General features: G+C 35.8%; 1 protein-coding gene across 2 annotated transcripts in view; it reads right to left on the minus strand.

The window, feature by feature from the left end:
* The window catches only part of mtmr4 (myotubularin related protein 4), a 53,132-nt gene that overhangs the window by 28,654 nt on the left and 7,191 nt on the right, over positions 1–17,287 (minus strand). For both annotated transcript variants that reach the window (XM_048186805.1, XM_048186804.1), the window contains exons 2-3: positions 6,624–6,713; positions 1,815–1,931 (exon numbers count right to left, since the gene is read on the minus strand). In XM_048186805.1, the coding sequence (XP_048042762.1) occupies positions 1,815–1,931; positions 6,624–6,713 (207 nt within the window). The remainder of the gene's footprint in view (positions 1–1,814; positions 1,932–6,623; positions 6,714–17,287) is intronic.

Here is a 17,287-nt window from a genome sequence, read left to right on the forward strand (position 1 = left end):
ATTTACTAACTAAATAGATTTTTTTTTTCACACGTAATAACCCAAAAATATATTTTATTTTTACTTTGTATTGGCCTTGATAACAGCTTGTATTCTAACTAGCATTGTTTTTATGTACTTGTATGTCTCTGTTGTTAAAGGGTTAGTTCACCCAAAAATGAAAATAATGTCATTTATTACTCACCATACACCCGTAAGACCTTCATTCATCTTCAGAACACAAATTGAGATATTTTTGTTGAAATCCGATGGCTCAGTGAGGCCTGCATAGCCAGCAATGACATTTCCTCTCTCAAGATCCATTAATGTACTAAAAACATATTTAAATCAGTTCATGTGAGTACAGTGGTTCAATATTAATATTATAAAGAGACGAGAATATTTTTGGTGCGCCAAAAAAAAACAAAAAAACGACTTATTTAGTGATGGCCGATTTCAAAACTCTGCTTCATGAAGCTTCAGAGCGTAATGAATCAGCGTGTCGAATCAGCGGTTCGGAGCGCCAAAGTCACGTGATTTCAGCAGTTTGGCGGTTTGACACGCGATCCGAATCATGATTCAACACAAAAGATTCATTACGCTCCGAATCTTCCTGAAGAAGTGTTTTGAAATCGGCCATCACTATATAAGTCGTTATTTTGTTTTTTTGGCGCACCAAAAATATTTTTGTCGCTTTATAATATTAATATTGAACCACTGTACTCACATGAACTGATTTAAATATGTTTTTAGTACATTAATGGATCTTGAGAGAGGAAATGTCATTGCTCAGGCCTCACTGAGCCATTGGATTTCATCAAAAATATCTTAATTTGTGTTCTGAAGATGAATGAAGGTCTTACAGGTGTGGAACGGCATGAGGGTGAGAAATTAATGACATTATTTTCATTTTTGGGTGAACTAACCCTTTAATGACTTACAAATAGTTTCTAGTTGTTCCCAAACACTTGCTTTTGATTAAACTTTTATACGATCTATCTTTGAATCCATTAAATCCCAACAATAATTATATTGTAGCATTAGAAACACTACTGTGACTAAAGAGCTCTCACACACTGGTGGATTAACCATTACAGAAACATAAAAAATGATTTGGTAATCACCAATACTGTTAGTTTAGAGCAGCTGTGGCACAAAGCTTACATTGGGTGGTGCTCTAATAAATGTGTTAAGCACTTGGATATGGATATGGCAATAGCATAGAAAGTAAATCAAGACATTAATAATGCTAACTGACGGTAAAGAGAGAGAGTGAGTGCACGCTGTGCTATTAAATTAAAGATGAAATATGATAGAGCAATAATATGAACAGTGAAGGTAACGTTAGCTCCTACAATTTTAACAAGGCATGAAAATAGCTGAAGGAAATGCTAAGCCAACTAATTTATCAAAACGTCATAACCACTGCTCTGCTAACAGCGCCAAACAGAAAAGGAACAATGCATTTGTTTCAAAACACGGCAGTTAAACTACACAACTACTCTAAACTTCAACTTCACTCAAGTCAGAACTGCGACGACAGCAGCAGTTTTCCTGCTTGAAGGCAAGGGAGTTTGTGGGTGGAAAGAAAGAGAAAAAGAGGCCTGTGTGCCAACATGAGCTCAGTCTATCTTCAGACCTCCCAGAGCTCTGAGGTCAAAGGCTGGAGAAATCAAACCAGTGCCCAGAGAACGGCTCTTTTACTGAGATAAGAGGAGACGTGCCCCTCTGCAGGCAAAACAAAGACTTCAACAGCTGGACGACTATGAAAGGAGCTGCAGCAGAGATTGAACTGTGATTCAGTGAGCTGAACTCTTTCGTTTGTGTTCTCTTACGTTGATGATGGAGTCTTTGAATTTGATGTGAAGTCTGTAGTTGGAGATGGCGATGATGGCATCGTCCGCTCGACCCAGAAACTCCACCCACTCGCCCTGCAGGACAGGGAACGGGACCTGGAGAGACAAAGACAACGATGTGGCATTGAACACATTTATTAGGTTGATTAGCTGGCATAGAAATGCATATCTCTTTGTTGGTTTGTTTTTATTCTACACATCTAAATCCGTTTGTCTGTTGCGGTTTGAATGTGGTTTTCTCAGCTTCTGAAGTTTGAACTAAGAGAAGCTGTTTTTCTGTAGCTTTGCATCACCTCTGCTTCCAATTTTCCTTTCCCATAATGCCATCTGTGCCAGCGGCTTGTGTGGTTGCCCAGTCAATGCCTTGCACTGAGCTCTCAGTAAACAGGACATTAAAAGCCTTCAAACTCAAAACACTAAAGCAGTTCAGGCTGTATTTAAGAGGCTCTTACTACAAAGTTAACAAGGCAACGTTTGTCTTTCCAGCTTCTTCTGAAGGCATATACTGCATTAGACGTAATGTGTAAGTGTGTGATTTCTGTCCAAAATAAAACTGCAATGTGTTTAAAGGGGTACTTGATTTTGATTTGACTTTTTTAACTTTAGTTAGTGTGTAATGTTGCTGTTTGAGCATAAACAACATCTGGAAAGTTACGACGCTCAAAGTTCAATGCAAAGAGATATTTTCTTTTACAGAAATCACTATTTAAGGACTACAACACATGGCTGGTAGAGACTACAACGAGCTTCTTCCTGGGTTTGTGACATCACAAACCTTAATATTTACATAAACCCCGCCCCCGAGAACACACAACAAAAGGGGGCGGGGCCATGTTGGGCTGCTTTAGAGAAGAGGAAGAGTTGTTGTAGTAGAGTGTTGTTGTCATGCCGTCATTTTACGCCGGACTGCTTCACAAACGAGGGTCAATTCAACACAAAAGATGAACATGACGGCACATGCTAGTGGATGAGTTGAATCAACTCCACAGCAACTACATCAATTTATCCACTAACCATTCAGAAACGTCTAAAAGTCGTCCTAAAAGTCTCTCCATCAGTGTCGACTCCGGTTTGAACAATGTAAGGCTGAACACCGTTACTGACAATCCTCATTTTGGCTGCGTGAGATTCTCCAGCTTTGTTGTTGTTGAGCTGTTAAAGCTCCGCCCTCTTCTGGAAAGTGGAGCTCATTTGCATTTAAAGGGACACACACAAAATAGTGTGTTTTTGCTCACACCCAAATAGGGGCAAATTTGACAAGCCGTTCCTCTGACTTATTTTTTATTATTGTATTTTGTCTTTATTTTCTGTGAAGCACTTTAGATTTGAAAAAAGCACATTATAAATAAAATGGATCAACCTTATCATGATCATCATTTTTTAAATTCCATTCAGTGACACTAGAGACAGAAATAAGACATTGTACTTGAAATACTACTAAGATACATTTAAAAAAAAGCCAAAGCGCACACGTTCATGCACAAATGTGTCTACTGTCTCCCTTGACTGCTTCCTATCTAAGGATTGTGAAGCGTCTCACACTCAGTGCTGTATGAATCAGTCTGTAATGCGGAGGCCAAAAGCAGCACGTCCACATGAGATCTTACTCATCGACTTCCTACTGTTACTCCGTCTCTCTACACGTCTGCACAGCCGGTACCGAGTCAGTCCCACTTAGGGGACAAATATGGGCGAAAGATGACCTTGCATAGAAAGACATCTGGGCAAGACGTACAAATGTGACAGACACTAAAACAGACGAGTAAAGGGCACCTTTCATAAGATGTAATATAAGTCTCTGGTGTCTCCAGAATGTGTCTGTGAAGTTTCAGCTCAAAATCCCCCACAGATCATTTATTATAGCTTGTCAAATTTGCCTCTATTTGGGTGTGAGCAAAAACACGCCGTTTTTGTGTGTGTCCCTTTAAATGCAAATGAGCTCCACTTTCCAGAAGAGGGCGGAGCTTTAACAGCTCAACAACAACAAAGCTGGAGAATCTCACGCAGCCAAAATGAGGATTGTCAGTAACGGTGTTCAGCCTTACATTGTTCAAACTTTGAGCATACCGTAACTTTGCTGATGTTGCAGACATCAACACTGCACACTAACTAAAGTTAAAAAAGTGAAATCATAATCAACCACCTCTTTAAAGATGTAAATGCACATAAATCAAAGCGCATGCTTTAGTGCCCGTTATTCTATCTTTCATCAAAATATAAAAACTTTGCTCTCTGAAATGACTTTCCTTTGAGAGCTGCCATGATGTCTAGAGCCTACATATTAATAACTTAATCAAATCTTTATGAATGAAATAAAGATTTACAGGCTATTATTAAGGTTATGAGTATGTGTGCTCTATGTGTGTGTCTCAATCTGCAAGACAATAAACGTCTAAGTGACTGATATACAGTCATATCATCCATTTTTCAGGAATTACTGTGAACCTACAGCAGGATGGAGTCACTGTCCTCAGACAGCCGTATTTAAAAGATATTTATAGGCACCTTTATATTTGTACTCCAGTGTGCACAAGTAAACTTTAGGAAAAAATAAAATGCTTGAAACATGAAGAACGTGTACAGAGAAATACAGCATCATGGTGTCTGTAAGCACTGGTGCATTCTGCTGCTGTAACGCTGATCTATGGGAAACTGCATCCATATTTCATGGAGCTGCGTGCCAACTGAGTGACACACTACAAGCCATGAAAGCAGCGCTGCTTCAAAGGGATCAGGTGAGCGCTGGGAGAACGACTTCTACCGTGGATCTTCACAGAGAGACACGCAACGGAGAACTCAACGCGGCACGAGCACGACTGCTTCAAATACACAAGTCCAAATAAACAAAGACGGAAGGATGCGTGACTCAAAATCAGACTCGAATCCCAGTGCACGCTTGCATTAGTGACAGCTGTATTTTATCTTTTGGTGAAAACAGTCATTGTTCAAAATTCATGGCATCGTAATCAGGAACGCTTCACATTTAACTACGACATGCACATCTTTACATTTGCATCCTAATGCAACTGGATGCATGTGATCATCTTCAAGGACAAATAATTAAACCCGTTTAAAAATCATGCCTGCAAGTAAAATGTGCACCAAATACTGAAACATGTATTCATTTTCATTCTCTTTTTAAATGCATCTAAATCACCAAAACTGATCCAGCAGGATCTAGATATAAATGGGATTTAAATGACCTGTAATGCAGATACTGAATTTTCAAGTATTGTTATATTCATGTATAAATCACTGGGGAGACATTAAGCACTGCACATATAGTGAATCATAAATGGTTTGTGTATCTGGGGATATTAACCAGGACAGCACAATCCACTCCCTCCTGCAGGAACAAGGAAAATAAGAAAGTGTGTCAGACAAGCTGGGAGCTGCTTCAATTGGACCCAAGATATTCGGGGAAAGGGAAAAAAAAAAAAAAAAAAAAAAAAAAAACATATTTTGGAAGGTTATGAGCCACTTACACATGTGCAATGAGGTACTGGTTTTATTAAATAATAATAATAATAATAATAATAATAAAAGTCCCATCATTGTGCATTTGAGCATGTTGCTAGTTTGATAAAAAAAAATGTTTTTAATAAAAAAATAATACAAAAAAATAAATACTAAAATAAAATAATATTAAAACAAAATAAATAAATAAAAATAAAATTAATATAATATAAAAGTCCCATTGTGCTTTTGAGGAGATATATATATATATATATATATATATATATATATATATATATATATATATATATATATATATATATATATATATATATATATGTATATAAAATATCAAAAATTAAAATTAAAATAAAAAATATAAAATTAAAAAAAAAAATTAAAAGTCCCATCACTGAAAATAAATAAATAAATATTAAAATAAAATAAAAATAAAAATAAAATAATATAAATTGTAATAAAAAAAAGTTCTACCATTGTGGTTTTAATTATTAATAATAATAATAATAATAATAATAATAATAATAATAATAATTCAAAAAATAAATATTAAAATAAACTAATAAAAAATAAAATAAACATAAGTCCCCACCACTGTGCTTTTGAGCATGTTGTTCTAGGTACAGTAAGTGAACTGTAAGAGGTGCAAAACTCATCACTGCGATGCTATGGTGTTATGGGTGATTGCAATGCTGTTGCTAGGGTGATTTTGATGGTTGCTAGGGTGCTTGCTGGGTCAAAAGGTATGTAGTCCCAAGACTAAGGTATTGTTTTCCTCACAAGACCCAAAATCACGATGGTGAGTTTTACCTTAACAAACATCAATCTTAAAACACGGCTGATGAATCGATGACAGTAAGACCAGGAACATATATTAAGAGTCCTTCAAGTGCTGCATTTAGACTCATAGTTTTACACAAAGTCATTGAATAAGAGTCAATGTCAAGTTCTCCCGCTCTTGTTTCTGTGTCTGGTCTCTGGTTGTCCCTTCTGTATAGTGTCATTGCTCCGTCCTTTTGATTAATTTCACTCTTTTCACCTTCTCATCTGTTATCCACCATCTCCCCAAACATTCTAGACCTCTCATTTAATTTGACTGATATTTCCTTCATAGTCTGAGGTGTGTTGACCCACTTACTAAGATCATATTATTATTGTAATTATAATTCATTATTGTACCTTTATTATTATTATTATTATTGCATGTAATTGCAGTTATTATACAATTATCATTATTAATCATTAAACATTCACTAGAATTTAGAACATGAGGTGAAACTCAGCATGGGAGAAAGCAGATGTCACCGGTCTGACCTGTAGAGCGTCGTCTTCTTTGACCAGCTCTTTCTGGGGGAACAGGTCCCGGGCCTGAATGTACTCCAGGCTGGGCGGTCCCTCCTCACCCTGAAAACACACACAACAACACACATTATTACATATATGAACTTCATAAAAAAAACTGTTCCAAATCAGAATTCTGATTGGACGAGCCGTGTTTGAATTTGACCGCAAGCATCGGAATCTTCTGTTGTTCTTGGCAACTCTAAACCAATTAGCTTTGGCCAAATTCTGAAGCAGAATCACATATATCCTGCTGTAGAACGTACATAAACTGTGTCCAACTTCCTCATGCACACACATGGACAGAGGAAACCTGTGTCTCCCATCAGTTGAGTGACATTTACAGCAGTGACGTATCCGTTCTGCTCCGGTCAGAAAACACAATCAGCCCGAGACTCCCGACTGATGGAGCGTGTGCAGGACAAATCAGCTATTAGCAAGAGATGACAGACAAGCATAACAGCTGTCATCAGAGAAAAACATCAACAACATCAACCATATTCACTGCATATCAGCGTGAGTTATGAGCAATTACTGAATGATTGTTCATATGACATGCACTAGGGCTGAATGATCTGAGAAGAAAATTGCAATTTCGATTTTAAAAAAGAGCTCCAAAAAATCTGATTATTTATCAATAGAACAATAAAATAACTATTATTATTACTATTAACTATTATTAAATATAATAATAACTGTAATAAGTATTACTACATAATAATCATCTATTATCTATAATTATCTATTATCATTTATCATACTATTACTCTTATTATACAATTATTAATAATAATATTGTTATTTATTATTCTTATTTAAACAATTTTGCAAATAAGAAATTACTTGTAAGAAATTATTTGTAAATGTATATATTAAAAATAATAACTATTGTTATTACATATAATAAAATATATTATATTTATTATAATATATAATAAGTATTATTACTACATATAATCATCATCATTTATTACTATTATTATTATTATACAATTATTAATTATGTTATTTTTATTATTATTAAAACTATTTTGAAAATAGGAAATTGTAAGAAATTAGAAAAATTATAATAAAATGTAAATGATAATATAATGTAAAATTATAATAAAAAAATAAATGATTATCAATAGGACTATAAAACAATTTATTGTTATTGTTATTATATTTAATAATAAAAACATACTATACTTAATTATTATACAGTTTTATTTAAAATATATTTATTATTATTAAAACTTTATTTTGAAAATAAATTACTTGTAAGAAATTAATTGTAAAATTATAATAAAAAAATAAATGATTATCAATAGGACTATAAAACAATTTATTGTTATTGTTATTATTATATTTAATAATAAAAACATACTATACTTAATTATTATACAGTTTTATTTAAAATATATTTTTTATTATTATTAAAACTTTATTTTGAAAATAAATTACTTGTAAGAAATTAATTGTAAAATTATAATAAAAAATAAATGATTATCAATAGGACTATAAAATATTTATTGTTATTGTTATTATTATATTTAATAATAAAACATACTATACTTAATTATTATACAGTTTTATTTAAAATATATTTATTATTATTAAAACTTTATTTTGAAAATAAGAATTTACAATTGTAAAAATATAATAGAAAAATTACATGAAACAAAATTACATTTTTTAATAAAAATTGTTACGATAAATGAATTTAACTGCAGAATTACAAGCGTGTCCTTGGACTAAACCGTCCTTTCACACAATATTCTCCGCAGGACAGAGTTTCGGTGCTTCAGAAATCGGTCATGGCAGAGGTACGTGTTCATCGGCATCACGTAGAGGATTAAACATTGATCTAAAGGGACCTTGAGCCGCCGTTCACATCAAAGGACGAGGTGAAAGACCTGCGACTGGCATCAGATGTGGCTGAAGAAATAAACCAACTGCCTGACACACACACACACACACTTTACAACAGGCGACAACAATCAAAACAAGACTGTTTCCAGAAGACATTAGGAATGATCCAGATGTCATATTACTGTGTGAAAAGTATCTGAAGACCTTCGCTCTGAACTCTGTACAGTTTGATGATTGAGAAACGCAGGTTAACACAGTGATCTGCACGTTTCATCAGTTCTTTCCACTTCCTCATGCAGCGGTTTGGGCATAAATTGCCACACAGGGCACGTTAAAGTTTGCAGCCAAATGCGGGTGAATGTTTCACACACATCACCACCAGGAACACCAGGAACACTTATTTAAGAAAGTATTTTCATGCAAAAGTGACCACCGGCGAAAATACGTAAAGTATGATCACGGCAGCGACCTGAGGTCAAAAGGTCAAAGGTCAGATCGCACAACGGCGGGAGCGGCTGCGAAAAGACCAAGTGAAACTTTGTAAGAAAAACGGTTACTAAATTAATTTGAACTGGGCTGAAATCTATTTAATATGTCAAACGACTAAAGACTAAAACAATTTAATATATTATGTGCCTTACATATATTAAATAGCCTTTTAGCCCCGACTATAATCATAATCATAATGTGCAAAAAGTACTGAGAAATTGTACTTAAGTTGAAGTAAAGATACTGTAATGCATTTTATTCAATTAAAAGTCTAAGTACAGACTCAAAAATAATAAAAAAAAACATAAGTATCTACATTTAATTGTATTTTAAAGTTGTAAAATTAAATAGACTTTAGAAAACAAGAGGTATTAGAGATTATTAGAGATTTTCTAATTTTAGTATTTTGAGGCATTTCTTTTTGTAAAGAAAACTGTCAAAAATGGCATTGTTCTGACTGTGTAAACCAATATCCTGAATGTTTTCAGCAGATGGATTGTCAGTGGTTTATCATTTGAATATAGTGATTTTTAGACTAATAATCTTGAACTGCGTTCACACTGGACTCAAGTTCATCCATCTACAGCGATGTTATTATAAAAACACACTTCAATGTCTGTCTGATGGGGATAGTACACTAAAAAAAATTAATGTTCTGCCATTTAACCACCCGTGTCTTTCAAAGCCACATTAGGATAAAATAAAATACTATTTTTATTGTTAAATAATTGAGAAATGATTGAAGTCACATGACGTATACTTTGAACGTTGAAGTCTACATGAAATTGTAATGGGAGTAAAAAGCATTATTTACAACTGAGTAAAAGTACAGACGCCTCAAAATTATACTCGAGTATAGCAGTGAAGTCACATCTTTCGTACCTTGTTGCTGAAGCATGATTGCATGTTTCTGGCGAAGGTTTAGGAGTGTGTCGTTATCAGTCGGGAGAGACAAAGAGCGAATGACCCAGACACTCCGTCTACGACGTCCCGCAGTCACACACCCTGTCTAACACAGCCAGATGGACAGAGGACACCTTTGTAAGTGTGTGTGTGTGTGGGAGAGAGTCTAAATTGTAACCCGACTGGCACAACAGCAGCCGAGCCAGCTGTGCCATGAAACACACACACTAACACACATGCCAGATATTATCAAAACAAACAACTGAGAGACAGACTGGACAGATTCAATCAGGTTTTTAAACATCACACACAACAGTTTTAGTAACCAATACTTAAAAGTCGGCATGAAACTGAAGTTGAGCTAGTCTTTTCTTCCCTATTGTGCCGTATATCCGAGAGAAATGCTTCTGGAACAAGAACAAATGTAGGGCGGGGCTTGATTTTGTCTGTGGGGAATTGATTGGATGGTTGTAGTTTGCTATTGGTGGATCTCATGTGAGTGACAGGTTGCCCCGCCCTCATCATCAGAGAAGAGAAGAGATGCTGCAAGAGGGAGGGGAAGTTATTCTGATTCAAGATTATGAGGAACATGAATTTAAACAAAAATAATGATGTGCACGGATTAATTATTTGTAATAAACAATGCAATATTCTAGTCAATTTTGATTTCATTATGACTTTGACATTTGGTCACCCACATCTCAAATATTCGGATAAATCCCTATAGAATGAATAGAGAATATTTATACGCAACATCATGAACATAAATGCTGAAATAAACTTCAGTTCTTGAGATTTTCAGACACCAAAACTCTGCATTTGATTAGAAATATCGATTTAAAGAAAAACAGAAAAAACAAATTGGCAATACTATGACGCCATTCAAAGAAGTCTCTTCTGCTCACCAAGGCTGCATTTATTTGATCAAAAATATAGAAAAAAACTGTAAAAATGTGAAATATTTTTGCAATTTGAAACAGCTGTTTTCTATGTGAATATATAGTAAAATGTAATTTATTCCTGTGATCAAAGCTGAATTTTCAGCATCATTACTCCAGTCTTCAGTGTCACATGATCCTTCAGAAATCATTCTAATATGATGATTTGCTGCTCAAGAAACATTTATGATTATTATCAATGTTGAAAACAGTGAAGTTGAATGTTTTGTAACACTATTAATGTCTTTTCGGTCACTTTTAATTAATTTAATGCATCTTTTAATAAAAAAAATAAGTATTATGGGTATTTGCATGTCACAAAGCCATAAAATGCTGCCTGTAACCCATCTGAACCATAAATGTCATCAACATCATAATTCAATATTTAGACAAATCCCTAGTCTAACCTACAGCACATGAATGTGGTCACATGCGGTCACATGACTGCGTACGCTGTATGAACTATTGCTCCGGCACACTGAATGATGCCAGTGTGAAGGTGACTGAGGACGTTTCTGCTCAGCCGTGTGTCGGTCACAGAGGAACAGAGTGACAGTAGATGCCAACACCTGTCAGACGAGACAGAGGAAGAGGAGGAGCTGCACGCAAAAATGATCTTTATAGAACTTCAGCTGCTACAGTTTCAGAATGTTACAAAATAACAACAAGCAGAATCTAGAAGCATTTAAAATGTAACATTTATCTTTGCCAAGTAAACAAGGTTTGAGATTTTCCTGATATTTTGCTCATCAAAGCTTTGATTTTTGATCATCTTATGTCATTATGATTCTCTGGAGCATTTTATAATTAAAGATGAGAAAGTTAATTTAAATGCACATTTAGAAAAAACATGAAAAACTTCTCCTCGCTCCTGCTGAACGTGAATCACTGCTCACACAGCTGTATGAGACACGCCACACTCCCAGAATCCCCATGGGTTTACTCCCACAATTCCACGGGGCAGACGGTGGCATGTTGCTATGGCAGCACTCTTTGATAGTTGTCATGAAGACACAGAGGTCATGACGCTCACGAGAACACTGGCATCTACTGAACCGCCATGAGTCATCTGACTTTATTTCTGCATGTGTTTACATCTATAATGATGATTCAAACTGAAAAAATAAATAAATAAATAAATTAAATTCTTTAGAGCTGTTTTACTTTAGCTGCAGTTACACAAGATTATGATTGAAGAATCTCATATTAAACAATTTATCTATCCATCCGTCCATCCATCCATCATTCCATTTGTCTGTCTATCATTCCATTCCATTTATCCATCCTTCCATGATTCCATTCCATCTGTCTAACATTCCATCCATCCATCCATCCATCCATCCATCCATCCATCCATCCATCCATCCGTCTATCATTCCATTCATTCCATCCATCCAATTCCATTCCATTCCATTCCATTCATCTATCTGTCCATTCCATCCATCCATCATTCCATCCATCATTCCATTCCATCCCATCCTTCCATCCATCTGTCTATCATTCCATTCCATCTGTCTATCTGTCTAACATTCCATGCATCCTTCCATCCATCCATCCATCCATCCGTCTGTCTGTATATCCGCCTTTCCATCCATCCATCCATCTGTATATCCATCCAATTCAATTCCATCCATCCAATTCCATTCCATCCATCTATCAGTCCATCATTTCATTCCATCCATCTTTATATCCACCTTTCCATCCATCCATTCCATTTAATCTGTCTATCATTCCATTCCATCCATCCATCATTCCATTCCATTCCATTCCATCATTCCATTCATCCATCCATCCATCATTCCATCCATCCATCCATCCATCCATCCATCCATCCATCCGTATATCTGTCTTTCCATCCATCCATTCCATTCCATCTATCTGTCTATCATTCCATTCCACCCATCTATCATTCCATTCCATCCATCCATCCATATATCTGTCTTTCCATCCATCCATCCATCCATCCATTCCATCTGTCTATCATTCCATCCCATCCATCCATCTGTATATCTGTCTTCCATCCATCCATCCATCCATCCATCCATCCATCCATCCATCCATCCATTCCATCTGTCTATCATTCCATCCCATCCATCCATCTGTATATCTGTCTTTCCATCCATCCATCCATCCATCCATCCATCCATCCATCCATCCATCCATCCATCCATCCATCCAATTCCATTCCATCTATCTATCCATCTATAATTCCATTCCATCATCTATCATTCCATTCCATTCCATCCCATCCATCCATCCATCCATCCATCCATCCATCCATCCATCCATCCATCCATCCATCCATCCATCCATCCATCCATCCGTATATCTGTCTTTCCATCCATCCATTCCATTCCATCTATCTGTCTATCATTCCATTCCATCCATCCATCGTTCTATCAGTCTATCTATCCATTTACAGGCAGTTCACAATTGGGACACAATGAGTAAAAAGAGCAACAGAAGAGTTTAGAAAAAGGGCAGAAACAAGCAGAACTGCTGGCAACTCAGAAATGGTTTGATATGCAGATTCCATCTGTGCGTTTCTGCAAAAATCAGGATGACACAGAAAATCCGCCTCCAGTGAGACAGGAAGCCTGCATCAGATGCAGATGAGAGAGATTCTGCTTTGACTGAGCTGGAAAAGTAATGAAAACTGCTTAAAGGACTGAAAAAAAAGAGAAAAAAAAAATAATAATAAATAAATACTTGATTTGTTTAACTACTACACAAGAAAAACACCCCAAATAGTTGCTCTTTGTTTGCAAGCTATCAAAGTACAGTTTGCACTAGTGTCAAAAGCTAATATAATTAGTGACCGTCTGCCTGCTAATTCTGTGCTGTATATCCTCATTAGTGTGAGGTGGCTAAAGAAGAGACGGGGTGATGGCTTTTAAATAGACAAAGTCAAATGAACGAGTTACATGACGAGCAGTTAGTCAAAATACAAACTCTCACAGTTTCTCTCAGAACCCATTTCAGCCAAAATATCATAAATATTATAGTTAATGTTAGTCAAACGATAAGTTTTATTGATGTAGGATTTACTTACAAACAATTTCCTCTCAGAAATTGCTGGTAAATTTTACAAATAATTACAAAAGTAAAACATTGAATTACACATGAAATTTTGTATTTTCTTAATCTTAATTTGCAACTTGGAAAATTGCTTTACTGTGCAAATGAATATTTTCTCTGCAATTCACTGAAATGCTACATTGCTTATCACTTCGGTCACCATCTTGGAGGGAGTTTTTCCTCACCAAGCTCACTGCAGTGCATTATGGGACTGCCTTCTCCAGAGACTATACATGCAAAGATGGCAAAAAATCTAATCTTTGAAGAAAGCACAATTATGCAGTATACCGCTTAGTGCACCTTTGATGTCTTAACATGCTGCCTACGTAGTGCACTAGATAAGTGTATTTGACTGGAATGGAGAATAAACGGGAAAAGTTCTGTCAGTTAAGAGAAATGAATGTCTCTTGTATTAGCCGAAGAAATCTCTTTGCTCTTTAGCCGCCCCCTTTATCCCATGTAAATTATCCAGCACTTTCTCCATTAACCAGATGAAAGGAAAGCCATTCTTTCCGTGTCCCTGAGGCATCGAGCCAGCAGAAACTCTCTGAGGGTTGCAGTCAGCAGGCAACGAGCCAACAATCGGCCCCTAGAAACGCCCTTGACGGGGAAATCACAGCATTCACTGCTCAGGACGATTGCATTCACCAAATAGCGTGGCTCAAATGTACTAAAACCAGTGTGCAAACTTTGAGCTACAAAAAAAGAGACAAAGTCCATGAACGGTGGACTCAGGACCGTAAACCATCATGGGCACTGAGGAGGACAAGTCCCCCCCAATAATTGGAAATGGCCAAATTGTCCCTCCCAATATTTGATATTTCTTAATGCTGCTCTCCATTACACACCGCTCTGTTTGTTCTCAGGATGACAGACAGTTTAAAAAGTTTGATTTTTAGGCTAGTCTGACTCGGCGGTCTAACAGCGCTCGTCAATGTCAGAATGATGGCCTATCAGATCAAAGAAGGCGGGGCTTACTGTTCACAGAAGACCAAGCAGCAACCTTCCGTTCTCTTTCTTGAAGACAACACGGAACTGCAATTCATCGACTGGCCGATAGAGACAGGCTCCAAAAGGGAGTCAATCCCATAGACACCCCATGTTAAAACATGTTTACAGCCTGGTACAAAAAGTGGTTTTGATCTATATAGCTAATTTTGCCCTTCATGACAACTCTGAGGGGGTTGAATTTTTTTATAACTCATCGGTTTAAATTATAATAAGCCTTAAAGTTCTGCATAATTAAGGGCGTGGCCACTTGAGTGACAGGTGGATTGCTACTGCTGTCACTCCTAGCAGTTTGTTTGCCGTCTGTGAGCCATAAGCTAATTCCAGCCGCTGAGCTTGGCATCGTTGTTGGATCGTCATAGCATTGGCTAAAAGTTTGTCCGCCAGCTTCACTACAATGGCAATGGCTGGAGAATATGCCTCTCAAGACACCACAAAATCCGACAGCACTGCTTGGATGTTATGACTAAAACTGCTGCACTATTTCGAAAAAAAATATACTTTGGACACGGGCTCATTTGTTTGTGAGAGTCCAATGTATACGATCGTATACAGTTTTACAACAAATGCTGCTCAGAATGCATAATTTCTTGAGGAACGATGATGGAGAACAGATCTTTATGACGCAAACAATGGACAATATATCAATATTTCATGAATTAACGCTTTTGTGGACAAAAAGTGCTGTTGGATGTTTTTCAATGGACATTTTACCCAAGTGCGACAGATTGGATTCATCTCGCGATCGCTATTTCATTACAAAGATATGAAGTCCTGTGTTGATTTCGCGTGTTTTCATTTGTTCACCCGACACAAATTACAATATTACTGTTGCTGGAGCATCATAAAACAGACACTGTAGATTGGCAGCAAACACTTTCAAATGATGTATAATTTATCATCTTTATTAATATTTTAGATTGTGTCTAAGATAGACAGATAGCTCCTTAGTCTGAGCTAACGTGATCACGTCGAGCTAGGTGGGTGTGGTTTCAGCAACCAGGCACCTCAGCTCCACCCACGTCCCGCCTCTTTGCCCATTTTCGGTTATCCGGGAGTGACGCGCTGCCAAGATGTCGACGGACGGCTCCGCCCACTTTGGGCTTCAATAAAATATCCTAAAACTGCTGTAAATAAACACAAGTGATAGTGGTGATGTTTGGGCTTGGAGGCGCCAGACAAGAGCAATAAATTACAGAACAGAAATGAGAATAGAGAGACGGGTGATAGATTTAAGATCAATCTTCCTGATGGGCTCGAGTTTTCAATCCATCACTCTGAATCCCATGAGCAATTCATCACGTTCTCAGTCCTCAACGTACATCTTTTCTTTTTCAATAAGCCAATGGATCAGTTCTGCTGCGTTTGCATTCTGGTAAAACATGGAGACGTTTAGACATTGTGGTTTAATCCAACACCCAAACCTCCTTAAAAAGACACAGGACGGCCTTAACGAAAAGAGATTTTACTCTCTAATGAGCCTCGGCTGCAGACGTGCTATAAAAAGCTCAGAGTGACACAGGGATCTTCAAAAGGCTGCAGTGAGAACACAAAGACTCCTTCTTAAACAAGTTATAGGACAGAAATAGGACAGGGACTGATGCCAAAACTGAGACGAAAACGCAAGAAGAAACCAAACGTACGAAAAGTGACGGCATAAGAATAAGGGAGGAGGAGACCGTGATATTTTTAGCATCTGTCCGGAACAATGAGGCAAGAAACATTGTAACAACACAAACCAAATGTTCAGACAACGTATTTCAAGAATGCAGTTCCGGTCAGTGTTTACTGTTAACTAAAACTATTATAAATAAAATGTAATATAAATATTAGATGAAAAATATTTAAAAAAAAAAAAAAATAAAATAAAATAAAATTGTTGCCTAAAAGTACTAAAACTTAAAATGAAATAAAATAAAAAAAATGATAAAAGCACATAAAATTATTAAAATTAAAATGAAAACTTAAAATATAAAAAGAAATGCCAATTCAAAAAATATATATATATATATATATATATATATATATATATATATATATATATATATATATATATATATATATATATATATATATATATAAAAAACTACAATCGTATATAAATAATGGTAAAATGACACTGGTCACATTGTACATATTTTATTTAATTAATTAATTAATTTAATATTTATTATTTATTAGTATTTATTTTTTTTTTTTATTTATTAATATATATTATTTCATTAATACGGTGCTAACAAATTTGTTTGTTTTGTTAATAACTATAAACATGTCAAGAGTATAATTTAATTTAAAATTTAATTTTAAGATCATTAAATCATGAAAAAAACATCAGTAGTCATACATATTGTACATATTTTTCATGCATTT

This window comes from Megalobrama amblycephala, linkage group LG4 (genome assembly GCF_018812025.1).
Source record: "Megalobrama amblycephala isolate DHTTF-2021 linkage group LG4, ASM1881202v1, whole genome shotgun sequence".
NCBI lineage: Eukaryota > Metazoa > Chordata > Actinopteri > Cypriniformes > Xenocyprididae > Megalobrama > Megalobrama amblycephala.